The sequence below is a fragment of the Schistocerca americana genome, chromosome X (assembly GCF_021461395.2).
Source record: "Schistocerca americana isolate TAMUIC-IGC-003095 chromosome X, iqSchAmer2.1, whole genome shotgun sequence".
Taxonomy (NCBI): domain Eukaryota; kingdom Metazoa; phylum Arthropoda; class Insecta; order Orthoptera; family Acrididae; genus Schistocerca; species Schistocerca americana.
The window spans coordinates 561,395,184-561,415,978 of NC_060130.1; the positions used below are offsets into that span (position 1 = coordinate 561,395,184).

Consider the following 20,795-nt stretch of genomic DNA (forward strand, 5'->3'; position numbering starts at 1 on the left):
AACCACACCGTTATTAGAAACATTCAACTGAAGACGGTACATCAAACGATCATTGTGTATCCATCTGATTACCTACAGCTGCATCAAGTGCAGAACTTGCAATACCCCACGTACTTATGTAATAGACTCGATCGTCATCACGGAGATTCCCCTTGATGGCCGCATATTTACTTTCTAGTCCAGGCTAGCGAAACCTGCGGCGAATCTTTTCAACATATCAGGGAAATGAAAATGCATTTAATATGGCATATGCCGTGATATATTTACAAGTTTATCACCCTGAATTACTGTTACACTCTAACTTTCAGTTCCCGCACACCTACTGGATTCATCGTTCTCTCTCCATACGAGTAGCGTTCAATATGTAATGCAACACATTTTTTCCTCGGCCAATTTCGTTTGAAAAACTACGGGATTTGTTGTGGGACTTTGTGGAATATTTCCGCTTCAACCCCTACAGTTTTATGGAGTCTAGATAGGTGGCGGCGCTATATGTAGCCATCAAAATGGTGTCTGTTCCGGACATGCGTTCCAAGCAGAGACCTGTCATTGAGTTTCTTTCGGCGGAAAATCAAAGCACCACAGATATTCATAGATGCTTGCAGAAGTTCTACTGACATCTGACAGTAAACAAAATCACGGCGTGTCGTTGGGCGAGGTATCTGTGACGGCCGCTGTGACCGAGCGGTTCTAGGAGTTTCAGTCCGGAACCACGCTGCTGCTACGGTCGCAGGTTCGAATCCTGCCTCGGGCATGGATGTGTGTGATGTCCTTAGGTTAGTTAAGTTTAAGTAGTTCTAAGTCTAGGGGACTGATGACCTCAGATGTTAAGTCTCATAGTGCTTAGAAGCATTTTTGGGGCGTCTGTCATCATCGCAAGGAGACTGCGCAAACATGTCTGCTCTTCTACATGCCAGCTGGTCGCACACAGATGTGACTTTTGCAGTGTTCATCGTGTTCGTTGCCACTAAAATGCAAATGAACTTCTCCATGACAACGCAAGGCCTCACACAAGTCTGCGCACCCGAGAGGAACTCACAAAACTTCATTGGACTGTTCTTCCTCATCCACCATACAGTCCCGATTTCCCACCTTCCGACTTCCATCTGTTTAGCGCATTGATGGAAGCACTCCGCGGAAGCAGTACTTCGACGATGGGGAGGTTACTGAAGCAGCATCATGTTGGCTTCGGCGTCGACCAACAGAGCGGTAACGTGCGAGCATACACGTCCTTCCAGTAAGGTGGCGTAAGGCCGTCACATTTAACGGAGATTATGTTGAAAGTAGGGGAGGGAATAATATGGTGTATTGAGGTTTGGTTTTTTGGGGGAAGAGACCAAACAGTGAGGTCATCGGTCTCATCGGATTAGGGAAGGACAGGAAAGGAAGTCGGCCGTGCCCTTTCAAAGGAACCATCACGACATTTGCCTGCAGAGATTTAGGGAAATCACGGAATACCTAAGTCAGGATGACCGGACGCGGGATGGAACCGTCGTCCTCCCGAATGCGAGTCCAGAGTGCGCCGCCTCGCTCAGTATGGTGTATTGGAATCTTGATTAAAACCAAATTGCTTTCAGAAACGAAGTGTTGCATTACTTATTGAACGCCCAACCTACACTGTGCATCGAAGTTAAAGTATCACTGTTTCAAGATGCTGAAATTCTCTCTCATTGCGTAGTAAAAGTTTGAGACTTGGCTCAAAGCTGCCTACAACCTCCCTCTTAATGGTGTAAAACTCATGCGAGACGTAAAATGGGTTAATGATGTCACATTGGCACCAAATGTCACAATTCTGCCCCCCCCCCCCCCCCCCCCAGTGGCTGTGTCACACGATGAGATGGTCGTCACACTCCGCTCTTACCCACATTTCGTCCCTTATTTTGACGCCTATGTTAAGTAGATGAGAACCATGACGTTCTGCGTAGAAATCACACCGAGGAAAACATTTCAGTTACACCACCGTTGCTCAGAATCAACACGGAAAGGCCACAGACGTTAGCAAAAGGGCCTCAGTGAAACCAACCCTGTCCTTGGGGCGATGATTCCCACACATTCTGCGGTCGAAAACGACAGTTCACAGAGCAGTGAGCTACAGGACGACGTTCTTGACTACCTATCAACTGCTGACACGACACCCCTGGGACGATTCAGCCCTTCTCTAACGAACGACGTTGTAGACTAGCAGTGCCGTTAACATGATTGCTCCCCTCTGAAATGCATTGAACCAGATGTTTTTGCTCTGGTGTATAGGGTGAAATCGCTAAGGAACATGTGAAGAAACTTGAACTTGATTCGAAGCAGAAAAGGTGCTTACGTTTTTCAGCCCTCCTGTTTTGCACCATCCTGTGACCTGATTAGGGAGGGAAGCGACATTGACACGTGCACGAATAGAATGACAAAGGGCCCATCTAAGACCACCCATTTCGGAAACATTGTCGATGCCATCTGCCCGCCTCTGTCGAGCACTTTAAAAATGAACCTGTACATAGACAAACTGTGTCACGAGTCCTAGGTGCCTGAAGGCAGGCAACCGCTTACACTTTCCGCATGCCTCCTTCCAGACGCAAGAGCAGCAGTGTAGCTTGCCTGCAGCCACCTAGGACTTCCGTCATAGTCTGTCCGTGTGCATTACATTTTTAAAGGACTCAACAAAGGTGGGCAAATGACACCGACTATGCTGCCGAACTGTGTGGTCTTGACTATGCTGCCGAACTGTGTGGTCTTACAGCAGTAGTCTTCAAACTGGCCCGAATTAAGTATTTGTGCGGCCCGCGGTTCTCAGTCGTATTTTATAACAGTAGCCTACGCATTTAGGACGTAACACTCGAAACAAAAAAAAGTCAACTAACGTTAAGACCTTCTTAAGCAGGTAGTTTTCCTCCTCAGTGTCAAACAAAAATACTTACAGAAATTGTAACATTTTAAGATGTGCTTAATATTAATTGACGCTGGTTAGTTGGGCCGTGAGCAAAGTAAAATTGGCCGCCTGCCTCAGGGGGAGAGGAGTAACTGGCACGGCCACTACGGGGTTACGAGATGTTAGAGAGGGAATGTTGTATTTTTTGTCTTCTATTACTAACAACTCACCGGCGTTTGCGACGTGTACCGACCAGCTACTACTGTACAAATTTTTACATGGGTCGAACACAGATTCGTGAGGCTGCATTACAGAGACGGCCAACTTCAAACGTAGTATGTATCTGTAGCAAATAACAATAAATTAATTGAGGCTGTTGTAATAAAATGCACTGAGTAGAGGATCACTGGGATCTCATTTATCAAACTTTATGAGGACGACTACTGTTATTAATCCAAGTCATTCGAACACACGGTGAAACCAAAAATGTTTCACAACATAACTACAGTGTCACAACTGTTAAATTGCTCAGATTGGCAGCAGTCTAAAACAGACAACAATCAACACAAAGTTTTCCGAATGGTACGTGTGGTATCATTTATCAAAACAAACCCACAGACGTCAAAGTTGACAACGGAATTGCACGTTTCTGTCAAGACGCGGAGATCGATCGTGCAGTATCCAGCAGGCCCAATGGTGCATGCCCGCTGAGCCACGCCTCCGGCGACATCGCACCATGATCACAGGAGGGAACTTGTCAGGCGTGCAGATCTGGAGCTCATAAACAAGCACCCGATCTTCACGGACGAGGACTGGCGATACATGACTGGCCAAGCAGTCATGTACATACAGACACAGACGCCGCCAGTGGACTTCTCCCGCCTGAAGAAAATAGAATTCGGGCAGCCAGGAAGCAGTAAGAAAAAGAAGAATAAGAAGCCGCCGGAATCAGCCGGCAGATAAATTCCTTCATCCACAGAAACCAGAGGCCAATCCAACACGAGAAGAAAAACATTCCCAACAGAGAGGATTTCAGGAGGAACAGCTCAACCAGCTTAAACTCCTTCACCTCGGGCCAAGGCAGGCCCGTCAGTATACTGAGTGAGTGAGTGATCGTACCATGAGCGCCCTCTGCCGCTGTAGTATAGGATGGCCGGCTGCAGCCACAGAACCCACTGCCACCAGGAGCCTCTTCGTTACGTGATGCAAGGCAAACGACGCCTACCTGCTGCTCATACATCATCGTTTGTACCTTAGTTCAGAGAGCCTAAGCCTTGTCGACATTTACAGATGGACTATTTCTTGCTTCATTATTTGTAGTGAGTCTTTGTTCACTTAGAGAAATAAAAGGCACGTACATCTTCTGCTTACTGTGTAAAATTGTTCGTTAATTATTTCTGCTCCTGCCCAGCTTTCTCACGATTACAGTTGCCGCAAGACTCGGCGTACGAAATCATACACAACAGTACTGACATGTAGCAAACAGTACTTCGGGGCTGCCAGCCACCTCCTCGCGTGTCTACTGTAGAACAATACTGTCAATAACAAAAAGGACCAATAATTATAGAAGCGCAATTTCCGAGCGCTCTTCCAATTACAGAAACCTGTGAAGTCGAAGTTTTATTTAAAATTTTTCTCGATGTGTTACCACCACGTGAATGGCTTAGCACGGACAGAGAAGTTTACCCAACGTGTTGTAGAAGTTAACTGCAACTACAGTGCGATTAATATCATGTGTTGCCTTTAAGCCGGCCGTGGTGGCCTCGCGGTTCTGGAACCGCGTGACCGCTCCGGTCGCAGGTTCGAATCCTGCCTCAGGCATGGGTGTGTGTGTGATGTCCTTAGGTTAGTTAGGTTTAAGTAGTTCTAAGTTCTAGGGGACTGATGACCTTAGAAGTTAAGTCCCATAGTGCTCAGAGCCATTTGAACCATTTGTTGCCTGTACCTGACTGGAACAATCACATCTAGCAGTGTAGCGCACGAACTGCTAGACATGCTCTCTGTCGCAACTGTCAGTGTGCCGTTACAGAGGGAAACGCACTGCGTCCGTTTCGTCGGCTGGCAGGCAAAAAGTAATTTTAATGACACTGTAAGGAGAATACTGTCTCACCTGATCGTCGAGGATTCTGCATTTAGAAGAAGCAATATGGATTTACACACTTGAATAGGTAATGGATGAGAAAGCCAAAGAAGTACATACAAGACACATTAATGAAGTAATTATTATACTTACATTTATCGGCGAGGAATAAATACTTATCATTTACAGTTACTGACTGTATGTGACTCCGTCGTCGAATCAAAAATGTATTGGAGGAATTATAGCAGGCTTGAGAAAATTTGGCCGGTCACCTCAGGGACGAAAATGGAAGCAGGAGCAGATAGGTTTGTTTTTGCAGGGTGAGGTATTTGATACAGGGAAAGTTTTCTTGTTTGTCTTCCAATGACGACAACGCTGTGTCTCGTACTGATCAGCTGCTACGTTTCAGACGGAATAATGTGGATTCTTGAGTGTGCATTATAGAGACCCTCATCTTCACACGGAGCACATATTTACAGCAACGAATATGAAATTAATTTAAGGCCTTTGTAATATAACGCAGTGTCTCCTGTTGTATAATGGATTTGAATGTAAGTATAGTTACTGTTACTAATCAATCATCAGCCCGCACAGACAATACAACAACACATCGTCAAGCAATTAGAGTGTCACAACTTTAGAATAGCTGTGGATGGCAGCAGTCTGAAGAAGGGAACAGTGGAGACGAAAAGTTTCGAATGGTGCCGATTTTTAACAATCGGTACTTGAGAGCCAGCAATTACCATAGCACTTACTATACCTAGACTATTGGGGGCTCATAACAAACTAAGTTATGAAGATTACCAATAAATAATCAGAACGATAAATTTGCAGTCTGAGGTGCAACTCTGCAATGTCAGTATTGGCTCATGAGCAAACAACTTTGACGACTACTGTTACATGCATAATGGGGAACCGGCACATATTGCTGCTGATATAAGACGACGTCAAACGGGCTAATACGGTCCAATATGCAGAGGTCAAGCAGTCTGTATTTCGGCCTCCAACGACCATTGACCTCAATAGGCAAAAACTGCTAAACCTGCTAACAGACCGCACATGGGAATTATGTCCTCCCAGCCTCTCCTACAAATATAAAATACTTATCGGATCAGTCCTCATCTCTGTCCAGCCCCGGCACACGGTCTTGATCTGCCAAGAAGTTTAAATCAGCGCACACTCCGCAGTGAAGTGAAAAATGATTCTGGCAACGATCAATATATTTAAAAAATACAGTACATTGGAGGCATTAAAAAACGTGGCGCCACTCGAGTGACGCCACTGATATCTGTGTTTCCACTCACAACTTCAGAAAGGCCATCTGTGTGGCGTCTCTTTAGCTGCGTGTGGGAATCCTACTTTACGCATAAAAATTTCGAGCTCACGTTCTACTACAAGTTGTACCGGCCTTTATGGTTTATTTCGCGGGATAACCACGAGGCTACATGATATATTTCGCGGAATAACCGCTAGGGTTGGCTCGGGGGGATGCCGAGTGATACCGACAGAGAGGTAGTCTATTGCCACAGGAATTGGTTGCACGGGTGCTGCCAGTGCAATGTCGTGATCATAGATGAAGAACAAGGGCAAAAATACATTTGCATTCCTGTAACAATCGGTCACAGGTAAGTCGTCTGCTATCCCAGCAGCAGTTGACAGGGACGTGCGTCATCGATGCTTACTATGTCTGTATTTATACAGTGTCCGTACTTTCACAGTACAACTCCTTGAGACACGCGTGCATGTAATAATTACAAATTTCCATGTGTCGCAAACAGCTGACGTCAATGCATAGTCACAGAATGTGAAATTATTTATGAATGATCTGAGTATCTAGCTTCTGTCTCCGTCTCTCTATCTCAGGCGTCAACACCGCGGGTCTGCCAGCAGTTAGCGTTGTCGGGTAATAGGAACAAATTGCGATCACTCGTTTGAAACACTGTAAAAGGTACGAGTTTCGCGTTGGATTCGAGTTTCCGATTCGCTCAGCGACTACCCGATTGGCTCTTCCTAGACCACGCCCACTGACATCCCAAGAGCTGGATGTGGAGGACAAAGAGGGAGAAAGAGAGAGACAGACGCGATTCAGCCGCCAGCTGCTGCGCTCTGCAGGCGCCGGGAGGCAGTTTCATGGATATGGCTGCACTACAAAGCCAGCTTTCCCTAATCAGCCGCCGCTCTACAGAATTTGTAAAGTAGGCTACCCACAGCGGCCGTAGATGTGAGCTATGAAAATAATGGAGTTTTACACCACTCCACTTTCGTTTTATGTTGTGGCTGCAACTAGCACTTAAACAACTAGCGTGAGAAGCTTTCTGTCTAAGAAGGACCGAGCCAAAGAAATGTACTGAAATAATACACACCACTGCATAGGATGAAACGGAAATACTAATTGCCACAAGAACTGTGAATAACTTATTGCTCTTAAAACAATTAACTGATCTGCTCAGAACGCCAATCTGTCTCAACGTCTACGCAAGCTGGAAGACATATACAAGATGTGTTTACAAAGACAGATTCTCTGGAAGGTAAAGTTTCTGGTACAGTTCTTGCGACATTCTGACGCGTTAAGAGTGAAGTGTGACATAAGCGAGTGGTAGCTCAGCACTTGTTCCACATCTTTTTGAGGAACAGTTCTGCGATCAGCATGTCTAAGAAATTTAGAGACATAAAAAGAGCCCTTCCTGGTATTTTTCGACAAGATAAACTCTAGACTCGGCCACAGTGGTAGTACCATCGTGTTTACGCCAGAGACAAACATGGGTGGGGATAACAGGTTACACTCCAGTATTCTCGGAAATGGAGAGTTGTCACACGTTAAATATATAGTAACAATCAAATGTTCATCTCCGTTGGGCGACATATTTATTTAAAATATAATTAATGAGAAACTACGTTTTGTTTAAATATACCTCCGGCTACATGGATTCCAGTACATCATTTTATCGTCAAAATACAGTACACCCTCATCACAATTACATTCACATATTTTATTCATGTCTTATTCTTTTCAGAAACTGCAGTATATATTTCAGAATAAAATTCCGTCGTCGCTTGCACAGATATTTTTATTTCTTCTTACCGGTTTTAAAAAATTAATTTGTCAACTTCTGAAGCCTCCAAAATTTGGGATGTTATAAGCCATCATTTATAAATGATATGGCGCAGCAATCAGTCGTCCTTGTAATTTTTTTGCACGTTTTATTATGCAAATCCAGATTTCGGATAGCGCCTCGCCATTATCAATGCACTATTTTTTAACCTCGATGCATATTAGTTCTCTGTGGTTCGGGCGTCAGTCACAGTTATCTGAATACTATTCAAAGAACTGTGACTGACGCCCGAACAACAGGGAACTTACATGCGTAGAGATTAAAAGAATAGTGCATTGATAATGGATAGGCACTAGCCGAAATCTGGATTTGCGTAATAAAACCTGAAAAAAAATTGCAAGGACGACTGATTGCTGCGCTCTATCTTTTATAAATTAGATAACAGTCGCTGAGTGCACCCACTTTCCTAATGGAAGGTAACCTGATATAACGATTAATTCAGATCGGTCGGCTGGTCAGTTGGTTGAGGTGACCAAACAGTGAGGTCGTAGTTCCCATCGTATTAGGTAAGGATGGGGAAGGAAATCGGCCGCGCCCTTTGAAAGGAACCATACCGTCATTTGCCTGAAGTGATTTAGGGAAATCACGGAAAACCTAGATCAGGTTGGCCGGATGTGGGTTTGAAGAGTCGTCCTCCAGAATGCGAGTCCACTGTGCTAACCACTGCGCCGCCTCGCTCGGTACAAATCGCTACTATCACATGATAAAGACCTTCTCCGACCTAAGTTAAACCAGTTAGTTGGGGAACATCAAGAGGGAGAAGTCTGATTGCAGCAAGCTGGAGCCACAGCTTACGCTTCTCAGCATCCCTAAGGAGTTTTGAGAGAGCTGTTTACCTAGACATTTTCTTTCTTCGCGGAGAAACATCTCCTGGCCTTCCAAGTCACCCGATTTATCAACTTGTGATTTTTTGGGAGACTTACAGGTTTTTGGGACACTTAAAACAAGTGTACAAATATCGCCCTACAACCCTGCAACCAGCTAAAGAGGCAGTCACTCACGAAGTGGCTGTCATTCCACGAGAACTGACACGAAGAACTGTGGACAACTTCAGGGAAAGGCTTCACATTGAAACACGTTGTCTCGATCAGTTTCAAGACACACAGAAGCAAAATATTAAATTAAATACGCAAATAAAGGAAAACTTCGTCTATGTCCACAGTGGAGGACGCTATTTGTCGGACATAATTTTAAAAATCAGCTAATGTAAAATGGCATATCATGTTTTGTTCACAAGAGTATTTTTTCTGTATCTTTCATTCTTTGTAATTACTTTTTGAAATACGGGACATCGTCTTTCTGTCACACCTTGCAAACGCCTGGTTATGCAATTGATTAGTGTGTTTGCGCAACCACATAAAGCGCATACTAGTAACGCCATCTACATTTTGTATATATGGTGTTTATGGAAGGACTAAGAGCAGGCTTCTCAGTCAGAAATCGCATTTGCGCTCTGGTAATTTCTGACAAGATCGTGTTACGCGTTGCTTATTTGTAGCAATGCGTATAGTTGAACGGATAGTGCGATGACGTCTGTAACAGCGCTGAGTGTCAACATGGCGCCGGCCGTTGTGGCCGAGCGGTTCTAGGCGCTTCAGTTCGGAACCGCGCGACTGCTACGGTCGCAGGTTCGAATCCTGCCTCGGACATGGATGTGTGTGATGTCCTTAGGTTAGTTAGGTGCCATTGGGTACCAATACGGTCTCCTCTAAAGAGCATTGCAGGTAATTTGGACACTAGCCGTTACATTTCTGAAATGTTGCGGCCGATAGCTATTTCCTATTTGCGAGGACTCCATGATGTTACCTTTCGACAAGATAATGCAAGTTGTCCGTACTGTCTGGACCTATCTCAATACAGAGGGACTGCTGCCCTGGTCAGCAAGTGCTTCAGATGTCCCACCCATTGAAAAAAATCAGAACATGGGTTGCCGATGGACTGACTTGCCAAAAGTCGTCAGCAATTCCCACTGATAAACTCTGCCATACAGTTGAGTTGCGGGGATTGATACACCTGTCTCCGTCGTCCTAGCTCAGTTCGACTCGATGACAACCCATGTTAGAATCATTGTTTGTGCGAGAGGTGGCAACTGTGTACCAAATTTCACAACCTGTATATCCCAAAACCAAATTTAATCATGCACACAAATTTAATCATGCTTTTGTCCTACTGTACTCCAGAACCACAAGAAGTTAAATTTCGTAGTTTCGTATCCCTCCTGGTGTTGCACTTATAACAAGCATCTCAACACATACACACACCGTAAGTCACCGTACGGGGCGTGGCGGTGGCAGAGTAATGGAAAAACGACTGTCTACTGGGTGTTCGGAAATTTCCGTTACAAACTTCTAGGACTGGTAGTGGAGAGTAAATTCATAGTATTTTCAATAGGAATCCACGTCCGGGAACGTCATCCAACGACGCTACAGAGCGTCAAAGCTATAGGCGCCGGTAACTGTAAATCTATGTATATACAAGGTGATGCCGTGATGATGTAACAAACTTTCAAGGATGAAGGAGGGGATAAATGTATCAATTTGAGATAAGGAGGAGGAGGAGATTAGTGTTTAACGTCCCGTCGACAACGAGGTCATTAGAGACGGAGCGCAAGCTCGGGTGAGGGAAGGATGGGGAAGGAAATTGGCCGTGCCCTTTCAAAGGAACCATCCCGGCATTTGCCTGAAGCGATTTAGGGAAATCACGGAAAACCTAAATCAGGATGGCCGGAGACGGGATTGAACCGTCGTCCTCCCTAATGCGAGTCCAGTGTGCTAACCACTGAATTTGAGATATGGATCCCTGTAAATGAAACGAACGAGTCGAAAGTTATATGCGAAAACCATTCTGGTATCTCTGACAGTGCAATACGTGTGCCCACGAATACTAGCATCCACCGGTATTATTGTTGCTAAGACTGCGGAGTAGGCAACTTTCGGAGGTGGTAGTATGGACAAAAAAAAAAGTCAGTAACCCTGGGTTCTAAAATGCATACCTTGAGATCTATGAGCACTCGTTCAACAGAGGAAATGTTTCACACTAGCGAAGATGAAGAAGTGCTCATAGTTCTTCAGTTATGCATTTTCGATCTCACGTTTAGTGGGGATTTTTTCTTGTTCTGGTCCATACTACCACCTCTGAAAGTTGCATACCATACATTCTTAGCAACAACCATATCAGTACATGTATTCTACTCTCAGAGGTAACAGAATGAATTTCGCTTGTAACTTTCGACTCGTCCGTTTCCGAACCAGGGGCCCTTACCACAAATTCATACATTTATCCGTCTCCATCATCCTTGAAAGTCCGTAATATCATCACGAAATCATCTGGCATATACTCACATTCACAGGCGCCAGCGCCTAACTTTGACGTTCTGTAGCGTCGTTGGGTGAAGTTTCTGTACATGGGTTTCCTTTCAAAATATTATGTAATCATTCCCCACTATAAGTTCTTGACGTTTGTAGCGGGAATAGCCTCCTTACGCAAGAAGACCCGGGGGAACGAGTCCCGACCGCAGCACAAACTTTAATTAATTTCTTCAGCAGTATAATCGTTTTACAGTCAGCTTCAGATGCCGGTTCTCTAAATTTTCCCAGTAGTGTTCCTCGAAAAGAACATCACCTTCCCTCAAGGGATTCCCATTAGAGCTCCCGAAGCATCTCCGTAACACCTGCGTGTTGTTCGACCCACCGGTTAGAAATCTAACAGTATGCCTCTGAAATGCTTCGAAGTCTTTGTTATTCCGGCCTGGTGCCGATCCCAAATACTAGAGCAGTTCTCAATAATACGTCGTACTAGCGTGCCTCCGACAGATAGTGCAACCATATCGGCACCATATTGGCGAGGCATTCGTCTTCAAGGACGATAATTCGCGCCCCCATCGTGCACATCTTGTGAATGACCTCCTTCAGGATAAAGACATCGCTCGACTAGAGTGACCAGCATGTTCTCCAGACATGAACCCTATCGAACATGCCTGGGATAGATTGGAAAGGACTGTTTACGGACGGCGTGACCCACCAACGACTCTGAGGGATCTACGCCGAATCGCCGTTTATGATTAGAACAGTCTGGACCAACAGTGCCTTGATGAACTTGTGGATAGTATGCCACGATGAATACAGGCATGAATCAATGCTAGAGGACGTGCTGCTGGGTATTAGAGGTACCAGTGTGTACCCCAGTCTGGATCACCACCTCTGAAGGTCTCGCTGTACTGTGGTATAACATGCGATGTGTGGTTTTCACGAGCAATAAAAAGGGCGGAAATGATGTTCATGTTGATCTCTATTCCAATTTTCTGTACAGGTTCCGGAACTCTCGGAACCGAGGTGATGCAGAACTTTTTTTGACGTGTGTATTTCCTTTGACTTTTTTCCTTTTAAGTTTTTTTTTAAATTTAAAACATTGCACGTGAATTTAATTGGTGACAGATTCAACTGAAACAAACAATTAAAGTGCAGCTACTCCATTTAATATCTCACTCTAATTATGTGCGAAGTTGGAAGAGCCATTAGTAATAAAGCTATTCCAATTGGTGTAGAGGTTAGGAGAGGTACCCTCAGACTTCAACAAGAATGGTATAATTCCAGTTCCAATGAAGGCAGGCGCTGACAGGTACGAATATTACCGAATCATTAGTCTGGTCTGCAGACTAGAAAAGTACTGAGACGAATTACTCACAGATGATTGGAAAACCTGTTAAAGTCGGCGTTGGAGAAGATCAGTTTGTGTTCTGGGCAAACGTAGAAACATGTGAGGAGGCACTGATCCTACGACAAGACAGGTAAGCTAAAAGTGAACCTGTGTTTATACTATAATTTGTAGATTTGTATGGAGTGTAGCCATGTATGGAAGTGAAACGTGGACGATAAATACTTTAGACAAGAAGAGAATAGAAGCTTTCGAAATGTGGTGCTACAGAAGAATGCTGAAGATTAGATGGGTAGATCACTTAACTAGTGAGAAGGTACTGAACAGAACTGGGGAGAAGAGAAATTTGGTGCACAATTTGACTAGAAGAAGGGATCGGTTGGTAGGACATATTCTGAAGCATCAAGGAATCAACAATTTAGTATTGGAGGTCAGCGTGGAGGGTAAAAGTCGTAGAGGGAGACCAAGAGATGAATACACTAAACAGATTCAGAAGGATGTAGGTTGCAGTAGGTATTGGGAGATGAAGAAGCTTGCACAGGACAGAGTAGCATGGAGAGCTGCATCAAACCAGTCTCTGGACAGAAGGTAACAACAACAACAACAACAAGAGAGAGTTTTTGACAACGTTGCTGGGCATACGTTCTTTGAAGTTCTGAAGGTAGCGTAAATAAAATACAGAGAGTGAAATGTTATTCACAGCTTTTACAGAAACCAGACTGCAGTTATCAGAGTAGGACTTGAAAGGGAAGCAGTGTTTGAGAACAGAGTGAAACTGGGTTGTAGCCTATCCACGATGGTATTTAATCTGTACATTGAGGAAAAATTAAGGAAAATCTAGAAGAAATATGGGGAAGAAATTAAGGTTTAAGCAGAAGAAATAAAATATTTGAAATTTGCCGATGACACTGTAGTTCGATCAGAGACAGCAAATGACTTGGAAGACCAGCTTGGCGGAATGGGCAGTGTTTAAAAAAGATCTTTTAAGATGGACATCAATAGAAGTAAAACAAGGGTAATGCAATGTAGTTGAATTAAATTAGGCGATGATGAGGGAATAAATCAGGAAATGAGATACTAGAAGTATTCGATGAGTTTTACCTTTTGGGCAGCAAAATGACTGATGATTGTCGAATCAGAGAGGATGTAAAATGCAGATTGGCAATAGGAAGGAAAGCATTTCTGAAGAAAATGGATCGGTTACCATCAAATACAATTTCAAGCGTTAGGTTTTAAAAAAAAATCATTTATTTTGCCATCTCAGCTACACTTCTTTATGGTGACACTAAAATGTTGAAAAAATAAAAATTACACAAATGAGACGGCAAAATAAACTATATATTTTTTTCTAAATACAGTAAATCTTGATCAAAGTGGAACGTGTATAATTCGTACATCTGCCCAAACCGTACAAGTATTTCAGTATCGACGCATTCTGTACACTTTTATATGCTAATTTTTTGTATAAAGCGGAACGTGCCTAACGCGAGAACGGAATACAAATTTTAAGACTTAATTAATAAGCCATTGTATAAAGCGGAAAAGAGACTATACAGGGCTACTGCCTTACAGTACACATTAGTTATTCACGACTCTACAAGAACGCTACTCTGAACAAGAAGACTACAGCCCTGACAATGCTGTGAAGTTGCGCAAGAAAAGAGGTTCCGCGCAGCGCAGCACTGCGGATGTGGAGATCAAACCGCGCCGCTCTGTGCAGCAACGAACAACAGCCCTTTCACACGGCAGGTCCTGCATCCAGCTGCAGAGAGCTGAAGTGTCCTTTCATACGAAACACTCAGGGCTCATTGAGCAGCACTGTAGCTTGTTCATTAAACGACTGTGGGGAACTGTATCGAACGCCTTGTGGAAGCCAAGAAACACGGCATCTACCTGGGAACCCGTGTCTATGGCCCTCTGAGTCTCGTGGACGAATAGCGCGAGCTGGGTTTCACACGATCGTCTTTTTCGAAACCCATGCTGATTCCTACAGAGAAGATTTCTAGTTTCCAGAAAAGTCATTATACTCGAACATAATACGTGTTCCAAAATTCTACAACTGATCGACGTTAGAGATATAGGTCCATAGTTCTGCACATCTGTTCAACGTCCCTTCTTAAAAACTGGGATGACCTGTGCCGTTTTCCAATCCTTTGGAACCCTACGCACTTCTAGAGGCCTACGGTATACCACTGCAAGAAGGGGGGCAAATTCCTTCGCGTACTCTGTGTAAAATCGAACTGGTATCCCATCAACTCCAGCGGCCTTTCCTCTTTTGAGCGATTTTAATTGTTCCTCTATCCCTCTGTCGTCTATTTCGATATCTACCATTTTGTAATCTGTGCGACAATCTAGAGAACGAACTACAGTGCAGTCTTCCTCTGTGAAACAGCTTAGGAGAAAGACATTTAGTATTTCGGTCTTCAGTCTGTAATCCTCTGTTTCAGTACCATTTTGGCCACAGAGTGTCTGGACATTTTGTTTTGATCCACCTACCGCTTTGACATAAGACCAAAATTTCTTAGGATTTTCTGCCAAGTCAGTACATAGAACTTTACTTTCGAATTCGTTGAACGCCTATCGCATAGCCCTCCTCACACTACATTTCGCTTCGCGTAATTTTTGTTTGTCTGCAAGGCTTTGGCTATATTTATGTTTGCTGTGAAGTTCCCTTTGCTTCCGCAGCAGTTTTCTAACTCGGTTGTTGTACCACGGTGGCTCGTTTCCATCTCTTACGATCTTGCTTGGCACATACTCATCTAATGCATATTGTACGATGGTTTTGAACTTTGTCCACTGATCGTCAACACTATCTGTACTTGAGACAAAACTTCTGTGTTGAGCCGTCAAGTACTCTGAAATCTGCTTTTTGACACTTTTGCTAAACAGAAAAAGATAAAGCACTTAACAAAATTTCACTGGATTCTTTGTCCCTGCCACCCGTTATGAACGTTTGAGTCTCCCAGTCTATATCCGGCAAATTAAAATCTCCACCCAGAACTGTAACATGGTGGGGAAATCTACTCGAAATATTTTCCAAATTTTCCTTCAGGTGCTCTGCCACAACAGCTGCTGAGCCAGGGGGCCTATAGAGACATCCAATTACCATGTTTGAGCGTGCTTTAATCGTGACCTTCACCCAAATTATTTCACACTTCGGATCTCATCATTTTATGTCAGTGTCAGCTGACTTGCAGCACCTAGGTGATAACATGATGTTGAACAAGATTTGTGTGTCCCTAACATTTAACGAAAAGATTAAGGTAATCGAGGTGAATGAGAAAGGCAGACTCTTTGAGCGCCAAATAATGTTGCGTTTCAAATGCGGTTTGACATCAATTTAAGAAAGGAAAATAAGATATTGGATGAACGGATGAAAGGGAACGAGCAAATGAAAATAAAGGCGAAGAAGACGTGAAAAGAAGAAATCAACGAGATAGTGTGGGAATGGTTAGTAAGAGCGCGGGAAAAACCTTACCTTTGTTTCTACCCATGTTGCAGAGTGAGGCCCTGAAAGTCGCTAAAGAGCTAGGAAATACGAATTTTACGGCATTCTTACGACGGCTCGACAGTGTCAAAGGTAGGCACAACATCGTGTGGAATCTCCAGAATGCTCTAATATAATAACTTTGTTTTGCTATGTTATTTGTACTTTGAAACCGTGTTTCTATTTATACTATACGTCCTTTGGACTGATCAGTCTCTAGACACCATCTTTGTTTACAAAATGTTAGTTTATACGTGATGTACTTCGACAGAGAAAGGAGCCGCTGAACGCTGGAGGTATTCTGTTTTAGTTGTTTTGTTTCCAAACTTATATCCACGTTCAATTTATAGTCAAAGGCCTCCACACAGCCATTTTCTGAAATTGTGTTTTAATTTTTTTACTAGTCAGTGCAACAGTCGAAACAAAAGACAGACATGCCATATTAATACAAATAAATGCACCTGATAATCAACGTTTAAACATTTGAAACGCATTGTGGAAATAAAGAGTAAATGGATCAGTAAACTTCTTGTTGCATTCGTTATCAATTCCAGTCACACTGTAGCCTAAGCTAAATGTTTGCATTAACAGAACTATGATTTTATGCGACTATAAAAGAAAATTTAAGTTATGTTTGCCACTTACAACGTCCTGGTACGGGCTCTCCCTGATGTGAGTAACCTGTAAAGAAAAATAAACCCAGTGACAGTCTTTATCTGTTAGTTGTAATTATTACTGCTACATAAAGTAGTGCAGAAGTACGAATAATGATAAGAAACTACACATATGAAAAAAAAACATCATGGATTTCGCTGGGAATCACTTGAACGATCATTGTTCAGTCTGTATCGCAGTTCATTAAATCACCTTAGACACTATCTAATGAAAAATATCAAGACAAATATTGGTGGATATTAAAATGGGGAACACCACATCGCTTTTACGACAGCTTAAACTCACTGGGGGTCACTCTTATTTAGGTGTCTGAATGCCTGTGGGGGAACAGCACCCCCATTCTTCCTCAAGAACTGAGATGGTTGGTTGGTTGTTTGAGGTTAAAGGGACCAAACAGCAAGGTCATCAGTCCCTTGTTTCAAATAGACTCCATTCTGCTAACGGGACATCTCAGTATAGTCAGAAAAATAAAACGGATAAAGGGGAAACGTAAAAGGGCAGTCACGTTGTCATTAGTAAAAACAAATGAGGGAAGTTGGCAAGAGAACGAACCCAACACTATGCTGAAACAGCATAGGAAGACCACCTGTGACTTAAAAGGTACAACTGCTATAATGCAGAAAGTACGTATGGGAATAGAAAAACTAACCAAGCCTTAAAAAGAAGGGGTAAAAACAGAGTAAAAGGGAAAGAGAAGAGGATTCCGGTCAGGGAGGTGAATCGGGAATCTCTGAACACTGCCTACAGTGGGAGACACCCAAACACTCACCGCCCTGCCCCAACACCAGAGGGAGATTAAAAACTTTAAAACTGAGAATAAAAACCACTCTCCCGGAGGAAACCTAGAACCAGAGAGACCATCCGGGAATCGTCAGCCAACATCAAAGGTAAAGTGTGGGGGAGTCTGTACTTAGCACGCAGAGCCAAAAGAAGGGGGCATTCAACCAAAATGTGGGCCACTGACTGGAAGGCTCCACAACCACATAGCGGGGGTGGCTCATCACGCAAAAGGAAACCATGGGTCAGCCTGGTATGGCCAATGCGGAGACGACACAGTGTGGTCGAGTCCTTGCGGGAGAGGCTAAAGGAAGAACGCCATGGGCCTGTATTCACCTTAATGGCACGAAGTTTATTAGACAGTGGAGTAGCCTCCCAAGAATTGGCCCATGACTGTGCAAAGTGGGATTTGATGTGAAGCCGTAAATCCGCTGCAGGAGGGGTTACAGAAAACGGGGGGTAAGTAACTGCTCCCCCAGCCAAACGATCAGCGAGCTCATTACCCGGGATACCCACATGGCCCGGGACCCATAGGAAGTCAATGGAACAAGCAGCACGGTGAAGATCAGCGAGATGGTCATGGATGGCAGAGACCAAGGGATGGCGCGAAAAACACCGGTCAATAGCAAGAAGGCCACTCATCGAGTCCGTACATAACAAAACGCGGTTGTGTTGGGATTGTTTAATAAAGGTAAGGGCCCGGGAAATTGCCATCAATTCCGCAGTAAACACCCCACATGAGGGTGGCAGTAGATGATTTTCCGTTCCAACAAAGGACGTGAAGGCATACCCAACATGATCAGCAGATTTAGAGCCATCAGTGTAAAAAACAACAGCATCCCGAAACTCCCATAAAATTTGGCGGAAAAAGGAACGGAACACCACCGGGGGGATGGAATCTTTCGGACCGCGGCGGAGATCCATCCGAATTCGAGGCCGAGGAACTAACCAAGGAGGGGTGGAGGGGAGGGAGCGAGGAAGACAGGACAAAGAAGGAAGCCGAAAATCACGGGTAAGAGACGCAAGGCGCAGCCCAACCGGTAAACCCGCCCGAGGGCGGGAGTCAGGCGGGCGACGTCCATGGTCTGGGAATAGGATAGAATAGGAAGGATGAGCGGGAGAAGAACGGATAGTAAGGGCATAAGACACCAGAAGCTGGGACCGCCGAACAGAAAGGGGGGGGATCCCAGCTTCAACCAGGAGACTATCAACAGGGCTAGTAGGGAAGGCACCGGTGGCCAAACGGATACCACGATGGTGGACTGGATCCAGCACGTGCAGCGTGGAAGGAGCAGCTGAACCATAAACTTGACAACCATAGTCCAAACGTGACAGAACTAGAGCACGATAAAGACGGAGGAGGAGGGAACGGTCCGCACCCCAGGAGGAGTGGGCAAGGAAGCGAAGGACATTGAGTTTACGGAAACATCCTACCTTCAGGAGTCTGATATGGGGCAGCCAAGTGAGCTTGTTGTCGAAAAGAAGACCTAGGAAACGAAACTGTGGAACCACAGGCAATCTTTGTGCAGCGAGATAGAGCTCTGGATCAGGGTGGACCGTAGTACGGCGACAGAAGTGGACCACCCGCGATTTGAAAGGAGAGAATTGAAACCCGTGGGAGAGGGTCCATGCAGAGGCACGCCGTATAGCCACCTGGAGCTGCCGTTCTGCAGATGGCATCGAGGAGGAACTAACCCAAATGCAGAAATCATCCACATACAGGGCAGGGGCGACCAAGGGACCGACAGAGGCCACAAGTCCATCGATAGCAATGAGGAAAAGAAGGACACTCAAGACAGAACCCTGTGGGATGCCCGTCTCCTGGGTCCGTGGAGAACTAAAAGCAGTACCAACTCGAACTCTGAATGACCGATGGATCAGGAACTGGCGGATAAAAATCGGGAGTGGGCCCCGAAGACCCCACTGATGAAGGGTTAGTAAGATGTGATGGCGCCAGGCCGTGTCATAGGCCTTGCGAAGGTCAAAAAACACTGCAACCAAATGGCGGCGCTGGGAAAAAGCCTGCCGAACTGCGGATTCCAAGTGAAGCAAATGATCGATTGGAGATCGTCCCTCTCGAAAGCCACACTGGTAAGGGGACAATAGATCCCGAGATTCGAGGACCCAAGTGAGCCGACGGGCTACCAGCCGTTCAAGTAACTTACAACCAACATTGGTCAAACTAATTGGCCGATAGCTGTCAACAGATAGGGGGTTCTGACCAGGCTTAAGGACAGGAACCACAATGCTATCCCTCCACTGAGAAGGGAAGTCACCCTGGAGCCAGATACGGTTAAACACCCGAAGAAGATGGTGCCGTTGTGGAGCACTGAGATGTTGAAGCAGCTGGTTATGAATGGAATCTGGGCCAGGAGCTGTATCATGAGAAGCAGATAGAGCAGAAAGAAATTCCCATTCAGTGAAAGGTTCGTTGTAAGATTCTGACTCACAAGTGGTGAAACATAAGGTGACAGCTTCAGCCTGCTGTTTTTGATGAAGGAAAGCAGCTGGATAGGAGGCCGACGCTGATGCCACTGCAAAATGGGTTGCAAGATGTTCTGCGAGAACTAATGGGTCCGTACAAATGCCATCTGGGAGGTGAAGGCCTGGGAGGGTGGACTGCCGATGGCAACCTTGGAGAGAGCGAAGTGTAGCCCATACCCGTGACAGAGGGACAGTGGAACCAAGGGAAGAAACGAATCGTTCCCAACATATCCGCTTGCTCTGTTTGATTAAATAACGGGCTTTAGCGCGAAGGCGCTTAAAGGTAGAAAGGCTGGCTACAGATGGGTGCCTCTTAAACTGTTGCAAAGCTCGACGGCGATCACGGATGGCAATGGCAATGGCCGTACTCCACCACGGGACTTGCCGACGACGAAATTGTCCAGATGAGCGCGGGACAGCAAGGTTAGCAGCGCGAACAATCGCGTCAGACACGTCACGTAGGACGTCATCAATACAACCCGACAAAAAGGGAGAAAACTCGACCTGTGCAGTATATAGAGGCCAATCGGCGCGGTGGAAAGACCAACGAGGTAACCTCTCCATCGGGGAGCGGGAAGGGAGCGTGATAATCAACGGGAAATGGTCACTATCACAAAGGTCGTCGTGTGGCGACCAGTGTAATGAAGGGAGGAGAGAGGGAGAAGAAAG

The 20,795-nt window shown here is 44.9% G+C and overlaps 1 protein-coding gene across 1 annotated transcript in view; it reads right to left on the reverse strand.

Moving 5' to 3' along the window:
• The window catches only part of LOC124556155, a 232,562-nt gene that overhangs the window by 76,019 nt on the left and 135,748 nt on the right, over positions 1-20,795 (reverse strand). The window contains exon 5 of the mRNA XM_047130166.1: positions 16,836-16,871. Coding sequence (XP_046986122.1) covers positions 16,836-16,871 — 36 coding nt within the window. The remainder of the gene's footprint in view (positions 1-16,835; positions 16,872-20,795) is intronic.